Source organism: Wolffia australiana, chromosome 12 (genome assembly GCF_029677425.1).
Source record: "Wolffia australiana isolate 7733 chromosome 12, ASM2967742v1".
Taxonomy (NCBI): domain Eukaryota; kingdom Viridiplantae; phylum Streptophyta; class Magnoliopsida; order Alismatales; family Araceae; genus Wolffia; species Wolffia australiana.
The window spans coordinates 13531012-13547216 of NC_135846.1; the positions used below are offsets into that span (position 1 = coordinate 13531012).

At 35.5% G+C, this 16205-nt stretch overlaps 2 protein-coding genes across 4 annotated transcripts; both read right to left on the reverse strand.

Annotated features, from left to right (window-relative positions):
* Nucleotides 1-1489: 1489 nt before the first annotated feature.
* LOC144710265 (ribosomal RNA small subunit methyltransferase G) lies at nucleotides 1490-4388 on the reverse strand. Its single transcript, XM_078583990.1, has 10 exons — nucleotides 4271-4388; nucleotides 4049-4129; nucleotides 3172-3261; nucleotides 2832-2998; nucleotides 2654-2723; nucleotides 2358-2437; nucleotides 2218-2280; nucleotides 1867-1943; nucleotides 1690-1795; nucleotides 1490-1607 (listed from the first exon to the last, which is right to left on the reverse strand). Exons 1-9 carry the CDS (start codon nucleotides 4349-4351, stop codon nucleotides 1695-1697), a joined length of 810 nt encoding a protein of 269 aa, XP_078440116.1. The 5' UTR covers nucleotides 4352-4388; the 3' UTR covers nucleotides 1490-1607; nucleotides 1690-1694.
* Nucleotides 4389-9844: 5456 nt separating this feature from the next.
* Nucleotides 9845-16150, reverse strand: LOC144710517 (putative E3 ubiquitin-protein ligase RHB1A). 3 transcript variants are annotated; one of them, XM_078584324.1, is made up of 5 exons: nucleotides 15996-16150; nucleotides 15050-15153; nucleotides 11032-11392; nucleotides 10698-10807; nucleotides 9845-10163 (listed from the first exon to the last, which is right to left on the reverse strand). In XM_078584324.1, exons 2-5 carry the CDS (start codon nucleotides 15107-15109, stop codon nucleotides 10131-10133), a joined length of 564 nt encoding a protein of 187 aa, XP_078440450.1. In that variant the 5' UTR covers nucleotides 15110-15153; nucleotides 15996-16150; the 3' UTR covers nucleotides 9845-10130. The 3 variants fall into 3 exon arrangements, with proteins under 3 accessions (XP_078440450.1, XP_078440452.1, XP_078440451.1); XM_078584326.1 differs by having other exon boundaries at nucleotides 15987-16140; XM_078584325.1 differs by lacking the exon at nucleotides 9845-10163 and adding an exon at nucleotides 10452-10499.
* Nucleotides 16151-16205: the final 55 nt, after the last annotated feature.

Below are 16205 nucleotides of genomic sequence, written 5' to 3' on the forward strand. Positions count from 1 at the left end.
TCATTCGTACCTATTTGAGAAAAGGAGAATAAGAGTCTCACATGTAAGTCATAATCAGCTTCATTTTGAGGTAAAGAGGACAAAATTCTTAGATTCAATGAAGTCTTTAGAATTATCAATGAGGGATAATTCTGGATGCCACAAAATCCGTACATGCTCTACGTCATATGTGGCTAATATCTAGGAACAACTTAACATATTTGAATAACTCGACCCATGAAACATAATGTAAGAGGATAAATGGTGGGGAGACTAAGTAAGCTTAAATATGTTGACTTATACATGTTAATTCAAATAACTAGAAATGATCAAAGTAGGGGGTAAAATCAATTTTGGTGATATAATTCATACAGATAATATAAAAGTCATTGAATTTAAAAAAATAATATTCCAGTAGAATTTTTTCAATGATTATTATTCATATTCATGCATAATTATATACTTTTGCCTTTCTAAACTTGCTCAGTTTATTGAAATTATATACTTTTATGTATACTATCCCCACTTGAGCTTATGAAATTCATGTAGACATTTAGATATATTTATTTTTAGGGTACTCATTTTGAGGGCAAGCTGGTGCCGACAGGGGAGTGCAGCTAGGCCACCCAATACCTATGAGTGTCATTTCCATCATTCGACCTTTGAGTAATTACCCTTTAATTCTTGTCATGCTCGCCGATAAAGGTCAGGCAAGAAGGTTATCTAGCACACATTGAATGGGACCTGGCATGTATCCATTATTATCTATCTACTATTTCTATCAATTGTCCTTTGTATTACTTCCAAGACCTTCATCCACAGAAACCAAGATCAAGGTTTCTATTAGACCTTTAAAATTTTAGAGTTTATCATATTAATAAAAAATAATTCAGTAATGTCGGAGTCAAAGATATGAGTTTGATGGCTAGGTCCACTAGAGGAAGAGAGATTAAGACATACATAAATTTTGAATAAATAGGAATTTTTTTCTTTACATGAAAAACTAGACATGGCAATGCAAACAAACTTTTTAGAATCTATGTTTTATTACCCTAGGACATTGGTCCTCTCACAATGATCCAAATCTAGTAGCAGCAAGAGAGAATTAAATGATTAACTGGTTAATTGTCTTGATTTTTGTGAAGAATGATAAATTAAATAGGATAAAGCATCCGTACTGCTTTATGGAGAAACTGTCATTTCAAACTGGATTGCTTACGAGGGATCCGGCCTTGTGAAGTCTGCAAAAACTTTTATAGTGTATGGATAGATGAAATCTTTGTTATTATCTAATACCTTTGGAATCATCACTGGAATAGTAAGGGGCCATGAGATTTCACAGATCTTCATACTCAAGTTTTAAGACAGCATAAAACTGAGACAATTTCACTCCATTATTTCTTGAAAATGTTGAAAAATGGAAATGAGTGCCTAATGTGATCTGCAACAGAACGCGATTATGATGAATGCTTTAAAAGCATTCCGATCAAATGAGCCTAAGTTCCACATAGGGCATCCAATGATAATTAATTACATATCATCAGTATTTTAAAAATCGGTGCAGGGTGAACAAGATATTGCAGAGAGATAAATTCAGTAATCTTCATCATGTTGATGAAATGCAGTGGCTGTGAAATCACAAACTAATATTAGTTGTGTTTCAGTTCATGAATAATAATAAAAAAATAAGCACCGTGATGACCGGAATACCTGACTTATTTCAATTTCTGGCTGAAATCTGAGAGGTCGAGAAGGCTTATGCGGGGAATTTCCTCGGACTCTTGTCTTTCTTTCTTGGTATTGTAACCCCAGTTTCCTGTCCCATAAAGAAGGAGAGAGTTCATTTCACAATAACGAGGAAAGGAAAAGAAAGATAAGACCAGATACCGAGGTACAGGTTCCATCCATCTAGTTTGGGTTCTTTGATGACGCTCTTCAGAGTGGCAAGACGATCTTCAACAAAGCTACACAGGAATATGGATCACATCATTTCCCAGTTTAATTTTTGGGGAAAATTTTTCACTGAGACTGGCCATGTCTGATTGCAATATTTGGTAATTGTGTTGCAAAGAGGGTGAAACTTGAAAAGAGAGAACTAGGATGAATAGATGACCATATATTAAGATGGTTTTTATCGCCATGATAAAATCTAAATGAAGGTTTTCCTTCGGGGTAGAAATGACATCTCTTTCTAGGAGGAAATCTGAATATATTATTTTCTAATGACAAGTATCTTACTGGAGTCGCAAACCTTGATGCTCTGGCCTGCCTTGAAGTTTCTGCAGCACTTCTACCTTTGGTCTGAATAAGTCATTCAGAGTGAATTAGTTCAGTAAACATGGGTATAATTAATATTTACGTTTCCAGAGTAGTCATACCCAGATCCCAAGCCATATATCTTATCAGAGGGGATGGTAACGCCTGCCAATTCTCGTAATAAGACATCCGCAAATCGCTTCTATTAAAAATTTTAAGAAAATGAATTAGCACACTTAATCCCACACTGAATCTCATGACTTAATAGATGATTCCCGTGATTAAAACTAAAAAAAAAACTCCAAGACCTCTGAAATTTTCAACGATTATTTGATTAAGTGGGGAAATAATGCTGCCTCAGGTTAAGATATAAAAATATGGGGACAACAGAGAAATATAACAGTAGATGGAATATTACCTGTTTTGTGGTGACGATGAAAATTTCAGAGCAAGAGAATTTTAACGCCTCCGAGACACCAGGGTACAATCTGCAACAGAATGTCAACTGCTGACACGTGGATCCATCTATCATACTTTTTTTTTTTGAACGCTATCAATGCCCCCATGAGGTACTATTAATTATATAATAGAATCACCTGTTAGCTCCAATCCAACCCATTAAATCATTCTCTATCCACTCATCCCGAACTTTTCCAAAAAGGTCTATTAAAGAATCTCTGTCCTCGTTCCACTCCTTCATAATGACAGGTTTCAGCTCAGCCCAAGTATCCAACACCCTCTCGATAGTAAGTCCGCCTGAGACCTTATACCATAAAACTTGTTTCTTAAGGAAAAAGAATAATGCAGCAAGAAAAGTTTATGAAATCTCAGCCAAGAGTTTGAAATGCACGAAATTTACTCCCAGCTGGCACAATAATTTCCGGCATTATAGACATAAGGAAAGCGAGAAATCACATATTTCACTGTTATCCTTACAGATGATACTCGGATAGAGGGTATCTGAATCTCCAATAGCAACCTTACGAGCAACAGGTTTTCATATCCCGTCTCCACCACAGGACGAAGCTGTTTACATAATTACATAAACAGGTCGGCATCAGGAGAAAAAAAATGAAAAAATATTCTTCAGGAAAAGTTGCCGATACAAACGGTTTTTCAGCACTGAAGTTATCGCAGGATTTTCAGAAATTTTTTAAAAAAATATGTGGGAAAAGCCTTCCAGTATTGCCTTTAGAACAAGAAACCCAGTATTTGAGTGGAGTAAAGGATTTTTCTCTGAAACCAAAGATACACGAATCATCCTTGCATGTAGGAAATAATTCTCATGAGTTCAATATTTGGACATCCTCTAAATTCCTAATGTCTATAACATGAAAATTGAATTTCCAGATTAGAACAGTTACTGTTCTCTCATTTCAGTTCTCAAGTGCCGCATATAATCCCCAATACGACCGATGATATTCAATAAACATTCTGTGAAATGACATTGTGAGATTATTCCCCTCAATTGAAGATTGAAATGATAATTTCCGGACATTTTTAATTTAAATAAAGATTTGAAACGCAGCCTGCGGCACCACCAAAAACAGAGAAATGTTCTTGTAATTCAGAATTGCGAGCATTTCAAATTCACTGTTGTGGAATTCAGTCATCAACACAACCATTAATTTTCTTACTTTTTCTCTGAGAAAACCGAGCAACAATCAAATTCGATTTCACATAAATCGAAACCAATATACACTTTGAAGACAGGAAGTCCTTAAACACGGATTAAGCGATGAGATCGGCACGAAATCATGGAATAACGACTTCAATGCGCTTGAAACACTAAAAAACTAGGAAAGAAACTTACAACGTGCATCTGCTCGATGATCCACTCCTCCAGGGTCGTGTCCACGCCGTTGAAGAGATCAGGCCACCTGACTTTCGCTGCCTGGAAACCCATCATCAAAATGCGATGAAATCAACCAATTGAACACCATTTTTACCACCTCCAAAGTTCAAAAATAGTGCAAAAAAAGCCCATCAGAGCCAAAAACTCAAGATTTTACAAAAGATATCCGTTGAGTCTGACCTTCAGAGCAGAGACGGAACTCTCCCCGCAGCTGTCACAGATCACTCCATCGAAATCCAGAGCGTAGAGCTCCCCTGCCATAGCCGAAATCCGAAGACTCTAACGGCTTACCAGAAACCATATAATGTATTTATATTATATAAGTTCTGTTATAAATGTATATTCAAAATTCATGAAGGCCACACAAATTCCTGTGGATTAATATGGGCCTTGTCTGGCCCATCTTGGCCCAATAATTGTCACATTAAATGATCATAACATAGAGAGAATAAGTGAAATATTAAATATAGTTTCTTGGACTTTGGACATTGGTATCACAAGTAAAATTCATTCAAAAATTCTGGCATTTTCTATGGATGAGATACATTATGAAAGCATACATGAGTACTTGGGTGACGGAGATGGGAGTAAATTGTGTTGGATGATGGAGAAAATCCACAATTATTCCCTTTCTTTTAAAAGCTGATCATGACAGAGAGAGAATATGTGAAATTTTAAATATGGTTTCTTGGACTTTGAACATTTTCAGAATTTCGTATCACAACTAAAATCTCTTCCAAAATTCTGTATATTATATGGGTGAGATACATTATGAAAGCATACATGGGTACTTGGGTGACAGGGATGGGAATAAACTGTGTTTTATGGCAGTACATGGATGATGGAGAAAGTCCACATATATTCCCTTTCGTAATATAATGGTTATTAGTTAAAACTCTTTTGGGAGATTCCCAACTATGTAGAAAAAGAGATTAAATTAACAAATAGTGGAATTTGAGATGTTTTTTCACACAATAAAATGTAATATAAGTCATGCATCTCATCGATCACTCAATACATATCTTTATCCCTAGAGAGTGGAGCTCTATCTGTCCTCCATGGCAGACATGCTCAAATGGGAGTCTCAAATCATTCATAAATCTTCATTTCACATGAATTATGCATAATTAGGAATATAATCAATGTATCTGAGAAAGGAAAATAGGTCAAATCATACATATGTGTCGCATTAGATGCCACATCTATGGACACTACTATGATGTTCACTGGAACAAAGCTCTTAAGGAGCATTAAGGAGCCCACACAACATACTACTAATATAAAGCTTTCATTCATCTATACATCCTAAAGAATGGGACACTTACCTTAAGCGACAGGAAAATGTGTCACTATTTTTCATGGAACACATTCAAGTTAAATAGTGTGGCTTTAGATTTGGGGAAAACCAATTTCAGAAATATAATAACATAAACATATTTCATATAAAAATCATTGATCATTATATTTGAAAATTGTATTATAAAACTATACAGGCATCATGCATATGTGCCTAGTAAAGTTGAAAGGATTATCACTTTATTATCAAACAAACTTCTACTATGACATTCCAAAAAGATCAACCATTTTATGGTGTGAGATATAAAGGAAAATATGTATAAATTTTTTACGGCTTGCCTCTCCGTGCAGGGTTCAGATTAAACTAGATGAAAAAATCTTTTGTCATCATGATATCTTTTATGTTAGTCCTTATATACAAATAATGAAACATGAAGTTTTTTTGGCTTTTGAGATATTTAAATCACCCAATTTATAACCCCATCTTACATTTCTTAGCCTACAAAAAAAATAGAATAATAACCAACCTAAGGGAACTGATATTGATTGTGTGAATAGACCCTTTTGGTTGTATATTCTAAGCCACCATGATTTAATAAAAATGGTTGTAGTATTGAAATTGTGTATGTTAATTAAATGTTTACAAGTGTGTAGCATTATTGTAGATAGCTTTCTTAATGACTTTGAAAATTTGGAAGGTGAGGAGGAAACTCTAAATACTAGTGCTAAAAAAAATATTCTTTCTTCGTTGGAAAATCTGATCATAAAAAAAAATTATATTAAAATGTAAAATGAAAGGAGGGAAAATATCTGCATTTTACATGAATTTAGCGATAGGTTAAAGATATATAAGCATTCGATTATCACAATATACATTCTTTTTTAAAAGATGAAAGAAAAAAAAGATAAGTGCATGATTGAGAAAGTAGGATGAGACGTTCAACTTTATCAAAAAATTAGCCTTTTTTTTCATTAAACTACAATACACATGTGAGAATTATATTATATTATTTTTATTTTACTTGGCCACTTGAGATGAATTTATTAATTTGGGAGACTTAGAAAATGATGTAGAGATTACATTAAATTAAAATTAATATGATGATGAGATGACACCTATTGAAGGCGGGAAAAGCTCTGGAAACTCCATGCACCATCACCCCTGCGGGGGACCCTGCGCAGTGTCGGCACGAGCGACCTTCTCCGAGCACTTCCTAGGTACACTCATATATATTTTCTTTTACTGCACCATGGGTGTGGACGAGTAGGATCCGAGTGTAATTGGGATATTTATGCTCGCTCCATGCCTATAAACGCTGATAAACAATCCACTTCATATATAAAATCCCCCTGCAATGTTGGATGTACTCGGCACCGTGTATTTTGCCAATTAAAAAAGAATTAATGATGATATATTTTTTCCTAAGATCTGTTTACAGATCTCTGATCAAAGGTTTGTGTGGATGGAGTATGAGGGTAAGCATGACTGACTTTTGCAGTCCTGGGTGGCCAAATTGGGAAGTAGTTCTAAGAGGGTAATATCTTATGGTTTTATTTGTGATTGAATCATCTTGATTTAGCGGGATTAGGCTTTGGATTCCTAAATGCTTGATATGATGATAGTGTGAAATTGATGATGTCTAATAAGATAACTCCTATGACAAGATGAGGGAATAGATTCAACTTATTTAAAATATATTATGCCAGATTATATTCCCATTCCCTTAATATTTTAGGCTTCAAATACATAAACTTAGAGTCTTCCTATTAATTAGTATTTGAGATAAATATTTTATATCAGTGCATTCTCACCCTTATGTTTTACCTACTAATTAAAATCCAATTGGTAGTAAAAATAATATTAATCTTTATGAATATTGTTGACCTCTAACAGTAAAATCAGTTGGCTAAACCAAAGGTCTGAGCATGATTTTTTTGGTACATTAATTTCATTATTTCATATATCACTGGAATTTCTCTAGTTCAATGAAAACTCATTTGATCTGTCAATCATCTGGTTAGAACTCATATGTATGTGTTGATCCTTATCAGGAGAATTATCTCATAATTTTTACTTTCCTAATTCAGTAAAATTGATATATTTATATGAAAGTGTATGAAATCAAATTTCGTTTTTAGGAAAACATCTCTGGACATTTTTGTTTCAGATTTTGCATTTTCTTGAGTCATTTACCCAGAAATATTCATTTTAAATTTTTGTTACATTTTGATGAAAATATTATGAATGGCAACGTCATATCTTTTTCCCTGTTCAATTTGTAAAAATGAAACAAATATATAAAAATTTGGTCATAGTTTTTAAAGATGTATTATCAATTTTAGTAGATATTTTAATAAAGAATAATCTATTGTGTAAATAATATGGTGTATCAAAATATAAGGAATGTTTTCCTTTTGCCTTAATTTTTTATGTGGTAGACAAATTCAGATAAAAATACATATACACGTGATTACTTATGGGAGATAGAAATCATGCTCTCTCTAAACTTAAGTTTTCTCTCAATATACTCAAAAGCTTCTGTATTTAGGTTGAGCACAACCAATGACGAATGATATAGACAACTCAATGACGAATCTATCCTCCAATAATTACTACATTTGGTGCCAAATTTTTTAATACTTCTCTTTCCATGGATTTATTTTTGGATTTTACAATATACATGTTTTTCATCTGATTTTCCATCATCCCCTTTATACATTCAATATGTTTCTGGATTTTATAATGATATCACGGTAAATAAAGATATTAAGAGTTATTCATGGAGAATAAAATTAGGAGGTCACTTGAGTTCCCCGATTGTTTAGGTTAAGTTACATTTATTCTATTAATTATCTTTACACTCTATCTTCAGGGAGAAACACAAGACCTGAAAGAGAAAATTAAACAGAAGAAAATAGTAAATAATTTATAATAAAAAAATCAATATCAAGTGGTATAACTGTATCATATTCGTATCACTTCATCTGAATGATTAGACTATTTAGCATCATATTATTTAAGTGGTAAATATATTTTATGAATTACGATAAGAATTGAACAATATCTGGATAGATACAATTTTTAAGATATAAGTATTGAGATTCAAAAACATGCATTAAGATAAGAAAGCTTCTATAATTGCAATATATTTTTACATAACTAAATTGAATTAAATTTAGAGACAAAGAGGTTTCTAAGTCTGAGAGTGCTCAAGAAATAATTGCATTAGCGTCAATGGCTCGTAATTTGAATTGGGAATGGAAATACATTTTCAAAAATTTATATATAAATGGATTTTTTCATTACATTTTTAGTAGATATCTATTTTAAAATAAAAAAAACAGATGTTTGACTATGAAGCTTTTAGGGAGAATGGCCAGGGTAATCCAATGGAGTGCATTTTCCACTAAATAACTCTTGGTGGATTAAGGGAAGGATTCCAAGCCTAGCTCTACTTGATATGTTAAGAGTTCCAGGACTTGAAGCTTTAAGTATGAAAGGAAAGATAAATTTAATCGTGCATTTTTCTTCTTTTTCATTATTCATATGCCATAGACATTTTTGATAGGGTTTATAATGGAGGCTGGGTGAAGCATCCCGGACGAATGCCCCCTTCGGAAGAAGAATATTTTAATTTTCAAATTGACTTAGGTAATTTTGTTTATATGATGACTCCAACCAAAGTGTTGTTTCGGTATTCGTTTCAGTTATATTTTTTATCTCACTTTTTTGTAAAATATGTAAAGGTGTCCTAATAATTATTTCATAAGTGCATCCAGTAATATCTGTGTTTAACTCTTGATTAAGAGCTTTAGTCAGATCTTGTAGAGGCCAAGCACTCTACATAACCTGATTTCTAACCTAATTTCCCATCACAGGAGTCTGAGATCTTGAGACCATAGGCATTCTACAGTGAAAGCATCATTGGATATACACACTCACTACTTTACAAACATTGGACCAATTTTCATATTATTATTTATTTATCTTATGTTCAGTATGAGTACAGATGGTTGTGAAGTGCGGAACGAAAATTAACTCCATGTGAATATTATAAAGAATATTAATATTATAAAATTGCACATGACTTGCTTGAGGAGAGTAGAGAGTGTTGTGAGATGAGAGAGACGAGAAACGAGAAATGAGAAATGCGAGAGATGAGAGAGAGACACGAACCAAAGGAGAGATGAAGAATTGAGCAATGATAAAGATCATATAACCTATTTAAATGAAATATATTTATGTACACAAACCATATAGGAAAGCAGAAATATTTGACATCTCTAATGTAATCAGAAAAAGTAAAACATTTCTTTTTTTTTTAAAGGGTAAAATAGAGGTACCACCCAAATTTTTGTATTGAAAAAATTCTTCTTGACTTTATGGAACATGCTGACAAAAATTTCAAACAACATACCCAGATAAATCAAATATAATGAACGGTAAAGTGCAAGACATACAAATCAAATCCTGTTCAAGGAGATTTTCTGTACATAAGTAGAGACTGTGTAAATATACATTGAAAAGGGAAAATAAAAATAAATTCAATCCATTACAATTATACATATTTTCTAACATCTACTTTCAAACCTTTATACACGAAGGCGTCTGCTATAGAAGTAGAACGTCCATTCCTCGATCATTTTGCGTATTTCTACGCAAAAGACAAGTTCATAAGATTCAGTTCATGGAAACATTCATTTTTGTATTCGACACACCGCTTCTTTCCAGATCCCTTCGCCGCTATTCTTTTTCGGTATGATCAATCACCATTAACTGCATGAAATCAAACAATTGAGACTATCTTACTAACCAAAGTGCCCCATTTTCTTAAGGAATATTCCACCACAGGGAGATTAATAATCAGATTTCATAGAAATTTTTTTCTAGTGACAAGATAAGTAAAAATATCTATTCTTTTTCAGTATGATCAATCACCATTAACTGCATGAAAACAAACAATTAAGACTATCTTACTAACCAAAGTGCCCCATTTTCTTAAGGAATATTCCACCACAGGGAGATTAATAATCAGATTTCATAGAAATTTTTTTCTAGTGACAAGATAAGTAAAAATATCTATTCTTTTTCAGTATGATCAATCACCATTAACTGCATGAAAAAAAACAATTAAGACTATCTTACTAACCAAAGTGGCCCATTTTCTTAAGGAATATTCCACCACAGGTAGATTGATAATCAGATTTCATAGGTTTTTTTTCTACTGACATGATAAGTAAAAATATCTATTAAGATTGGTAAAAAATATATTTGATGTGAATGAAGCAGTTCCAATAGTAATGACTCGACCTGATCACAAATTGGACAGGTGTTGCTTCTCTCCATCCATTCAAATATGCAGGATAGATGAAAATGATGCTGGCATTTCGCAATGATGCGTGGGTTATCATTGTCATATTCTGCAAAAAATAAGAATAAACTGTGTCAGAGTATACTTTATTGACATAATAAATCATCAATATCACGGAATAATAAATATAACTTTTCCTGCATGTCTTCCATAAAAGAATCCAGAAAAATGAAACAACATGTTTGAATGATATGCGTACAATTATGTTATGAAATACATTTTAAGAAAAAAAAACCAATGTGCTAAATAAAGAATTTTGTGGGGCATTTATACCTTCGAGGCATGTAGGGCAGACATCCTCTTCCGCCTCTGACGCGCTATACAAATTAAATACGGATGATTTATCTTCAACGGGTTTGGAGTATCCACCTTTGGTCAGATCATCAAGAAATTTCAGATTCTTTAACCCTTCAAAGGGAGTATCGCACAGCGCTTCATCCAGAGACTGATGCCCGGCGACTATACTTGAATCGGATTTGTTACCGCCTGTTTCTAAATTATTAGAGCTGCTCAAAGCCATGGAGAAAGGTAATGGCAATGGAGGAGCTCTGAAACTTTCAGGGATTGAAGTGTCCAAGTTTTGAATGACAAGAAGCCCCGACGATAAGGGCCCATGGTTTGATGCTTCAGGACACTGCAACAAAGAATTTTACTCATTATAATTAATATTAAAAGGGAATTAAAATGTACAAACATCAACAGAAAAAGAAACCTCATTTTATTTTTGATGAGTGGAGAACAATATAAGATGGAAGGAAGACTGAAATCATTTCCTTTTTAATAAGGGCTCAAGATACAGTCTTTACCTTATACTCTCCATTAGGTTTTGGTAGGATCCCAGACGGGATTGTAGCGAGGACGAGGTTAACCCTGGCGGGGTGGACGACGCCGAGAGAACGAGAGCGCAGAGAGTGGCGGAATGGATGTCACCGGAGGGACGGGACTCGACGGAGTGGACGTCGTCGAGAGAGAAGGAGACTACTGGAAGGAAAATATGACTAACAACTCATGTTCTGCCCTCCAACGAGGAGGGCTACATATTTAAAGGGAAATGCCAAGGAAATGCAGAAAGACGATAATGCCCCTAGTGGGCTTAGTGGATCGTAACAGGTTTCTACTATGTGGCTACGTAACAAATAAAGTTCATTTATTTTGTCAGCTAGAAGCTTGTATTGCACACAGGGAGAGAGGGCGAGAGCAGAGTACACTGCCTAATACTTCTTGGCTGCCCTCCTAAAGGGAGAGCTGTCCTATTTGAAGCGATTACAGAAGGTCCAAATGACTAGAATGCCCCTATTGGAGAGGAAGACGTAAGAGGCATAGATATGACGGGGGTCGTATCATATAAACAGGTGTCTATGAGGTTATACATGATATATACAGGTGTGTATTGGGCTAGATAAGCCACGACCCAATACAAAATATAAAAGCTATTTTAACGGTCTGATCAACTTCAAATTGTGTAACACGTGAGTCTCTCATGTTACAGTATGATGCCATAAAACCTCCCCTCGCGCGAAGGAATTCAGCTTTGTTCTTCGATAAGGAGACGACCAACTGCTTCTTTCTGAACTAAGTGACTAAGTTGCTACAAAGGAGGCACCAATACCCAGTTTTTGACTTGTGAAGAGTGAGTGTAAACTTTGAGACTCAATGACATACCACAAGAGAATGAGTGACTAAGAAAAGTGGTTCCCTTCAACTACCAAAGAATATGGTAGGCTGCCTGCAGGTGAGATACTTTAGGATGATGCATAAGTTATCTGGATGGCTATAAGCCAGATAGATAAGTCAACTAGTAAGTTGCTGATAAGCCAGATGATCAGCATCAGATTCATTAGGATCATGTTTAAGTTTTAAATTTATTTCCATTCGAGTCGAGACAGGTTGGTACTAGAGATAGGCGGCATCATCAACAAGATCATTGTTATCTATCTGCTGTGACAAAGTGATACAGCTAGAAAAATGAGCCACCCCAATTTCCAGTTAGTATTTGAATTGGCCTAAGCTATTAATGTCAAATTCAGCACGGAGGTGCTGACTCAAGGTAGCAAAATCCTGTGATGAATTGTTGGTGATAATATTCTCATCAACATAAGAAGTATAACTATAGCGTCTGAGGATAACCGTTTATAAAAAATATGATCCCCGTTTGATTGGTGGTAATTAATTTGTTTCATAGCCTGAGTGAACCATTCAAACCATGTTCAGGGGGACTGCTTTTGGCCATATAGTGCCTGATGGAGGCGGCACATTTGTCCTTCAGCAAGATCATAACCAGGGGGAGGCTTTATATAAACTTATTCAGTAAGATGTTTTGAATAAATAACTTCTTTAGTAAGATGTCCATGTAGAAACGCATTTTTAACATCAAACCATAGAAGATCCCAATGCCTCTAGGGAGATGAGTATCTGTATCAAATTCATCTTAGAAACATGGGCGAAAATTGGCCCTGGAATGGATCTCCTCATTAGCAATCAATGGAAGGTAATGCCGATGAAAAGGAAGACTGTGTTTTGATCACATCCCGATTGGAAAGGAAGTTGCTCTTCAGCAACTGTGCGATACGGGAGGGTGATTGTTCCATGGAAGTTGTTACAGAGAGGTTTGGTCATTCTGGTTGGCGTTCTCTGTGGCTGCGGTGGCAGGGATGTCAGCTGGTGGCCCAGTGTGGCACCGGAGCAACGGGTCCGAAAGAGTAAATATTCTTTGAGAGATGCCGTTTTGGAAATAATGTAGGCCGAAAAAAAGACACTGATAAGGTGCAGCAACCATCAAAATTGCAGGCCCGTATATACCAGCAAACGTGAAGTTTAGCAGGAAGAAGGCCAGAAAGGTGAAGCCCAACCACTAGAATGCAGGACAAAAGCCAGGAGGAGGATAAGAATCACCAATTTGCTCGCTCTGATACCATGGTAGAAGCTTGGATCACACAGAGAGAGGGGGCAAGGCCTAATATGAAATACAGCATACTAAGTCTAATAGGTTATAAGTGATATATACAGTTGCAAATTGGACTGGATTAGTCAAGGCCTAATATGAACTAAAAAGGCTATTTTAGCCGTCTGATTAGCCTCAAATTGTGTGTAGCACGTGCATCCCATTGATACGGTATAATGTCATAACAATTTCAGAACAGTTATCCAACGTAATCCAAAGACACAACGGAAGAAACATCAACTACGAACAGTTTTTTTGTTGATGTTCCACATGAATCTTATACAACGCCTGTTGTAATCGCCAAGAAATTGCTATATTGGTAGGTAATCAGTATGATGCAGTTTGATCTTGACAAGAACAGAGATCAGGATAGAGGAATCCTTGAGTAGAGTGAGGCTTGAGTCAGTGAAAAATGAGAGAAATCAAGCAAAGAAAGATAGGGTGAAGAGCTAGGCTGCATCACCCAGGCAACTCCTCTGGATTCGGAGCATCTCCGGACCGGCCACTCGCCTTTGTGAATTCAGGTAAGGTTCTTCCTCCGTAGTAGCCCAAAACACCCCATTCTAAGGGGTTCCCTTCTGAGGCACCTTTTACCCTCTTTCTCTCAAGTAATGTCTTGAGAGGTTCATATCAGAATCTTGATATGATCCAGCAGCCAGTTTACGTTCAAAGGAAGGCCTGAGCTGGGCCCATTACGCAAAATCAAGCCCAACCCGCTTCATCTCCAATTTAAAAGCCTCTCTTGAGGCAGTCTGGGGCAGGAATTCACACAGTAAGCTTCACCTCTCTCCCTCTCGTCCTCTCCTCCTCTATCCTCAGTCGTGACCCTCTCTTCTGTGGTTTGTAGGTCGGCGCCCTCTCAATACGGCCGAGCCCTCGACTACTCTCCAGCGATCATTCCAATTTCTCTCCTCTCCACACCGGGAACTCCTCTACCTATCCTCTCTCTCTATCTCTGTTCCTCTCCCTTTACTCTTGTTACTGCTACTTTGGAACGTCTCTGTTATTTCACTGAACTTTGGCATTACATTTGACCATCGATCCGTCCCCGACACGGGAACGTATCAAATCTTTATGAGAAATCATCCAAATTTATCAAAACATTTAAGTGTTTTTTTATGGCTTCAAAATATTTCCATTTGAGGCATAAAAACGATCCCAAATTTCTGGAAAGAGTACATAATAATGTTTAAATTAGGAATGTGCTGCGAGGTCACTGGATTGATGATGTGATCTTACTCAAATATCTCTTGGAAAAAATGAAAAATAAGACAGAATTATGTGTACAATTAAATTTTCTTCTTTTTCACTCCAAAAAAAGAGATTAAAAAATTCTGAATTTTGACTTACATAGGTATAAATTGATGCACTGTTCAAATCGTGCTTTGTTGAAGAGCAGCAGCCTCCCATTAGTTTATATTTGATTCACTCAATCTGGTTGAGGATCAGATCATCTGAATGGCGGGAAGAAATAGAAAAAATGTAATTTCACGTAACAACACTGAAAATCCATGGGTGAAACTCTAGATGATATTCCTCGAACATCCATGTGCATTATACGGACAAAATTTTGAAACAAAATATAAAATACGATAAAATTAGAATAAAGTATGCGACAAGAAACAGCTCAGGCCTTCAAAGAAATATTCTACAAAGAGGAATTAGCTAGAGAAATGCTCCCCATGAATGATCAGCCAAACTTATAGTCGTATCTGCCTCATTAGATCATTAAAAGTAATTATTATAATTCATCACGTAGTGCATCGCAGGAGTATAAGCAACACAAATATAATCGACTATTGTTTTATGGCAAGAAAATTTTGTCGAACTCTAATCATGCAGAGCGAAGTTTCATCCATCACCTTATAGATTTGGTCCTGTCAGAATATCATCTGAAGCTACATACGTTTAATGAACTCTACTGTTAGACATAAATATACATACTTCTAAACTAAAAAAAAAACCTTCTCTTCCACTAACGACCACACATATTGTTATGCATCAGTTTCGCAACGATGTAAAAACGAGCTCATACATAATCCAGACACAGACAAGAGTTCAGAAATTAATCTCTATCCAAAAACTGTGCCGAGGCAGTTAACCGATGAGCTTATGCCGCCTGACTCCATTAAAAACTCCAGGAATCAATAACAACAACAAAAGAATTCTTCGATTATACTATAAGGATGCCTAAATGGAAGATAATTAAATACAATCTACAGCTCAGAAATCGAGCCACGAGATTAAAAAAACAAAGGAAATCGATTCAATTCATGTGAATTCCGACCTAACTTACCGTCGGCGATGATCAGATCAGATAATCAACGAGTTCCAAGAACGCCACAGAGCATCACGCTCATCTGCCGCACAAGGAAAATCCGAATTGTTCGATGGAACAGAGACCTGGCCCGGGCGGCTCAAACTACCCCAAATATTATAAATTCATGCCTACCTTGCCGAGTATTTATACCTCCTGGCTTCGAAAAAAATTTGAATTTCTTATTTT

Bases quoted from the DNA above. Each gene is read 5' to 3' on its own strand.
- LOC144710265 (XM_078583990.1), bottom strand. From the start codon at position 4,351: ATGGCAGGGGAGCTCTACGCTCTGGATTTCGATGGAGTGATCTGTGAC. The intron at 4,130-4,270 runs GTCAGACTCAAC...ATGGGTTTCCAG, and splicing joins GTTCCGTCTCTGCTCTGAAG to GCAGCGAAAGTCAGGTGGCC. The intron at 1,796-1,866 runs GTATCTGGTCTT...TTTATGGGACAG, and splicing joins TGGATGGAACCTGTACCTCG to GAAACTGGGGTTACAATACC.
- LOC144710517 (XM_078584324.1), bottom strand. From the start codon at position 15,109: ATGGGAGGCTGCTGCTCTTCAACAAAGCACGATTTGAACAGTGCATCA. The intron at 11,393-15,049 runs GTAAGTCAAAAT...TCTTTGTTGCAG, and splicing joins GTGCATCAATTTATACCTAT to TGTCCTGAAGCATCAAACCA. The intron at 10,808-11,031 runs GTATAAATGCCC...TATTTTTTGCAG, and splicing joins CTGCCCTACATGCCTCGAAG to AATATGACAATGATAACCCA.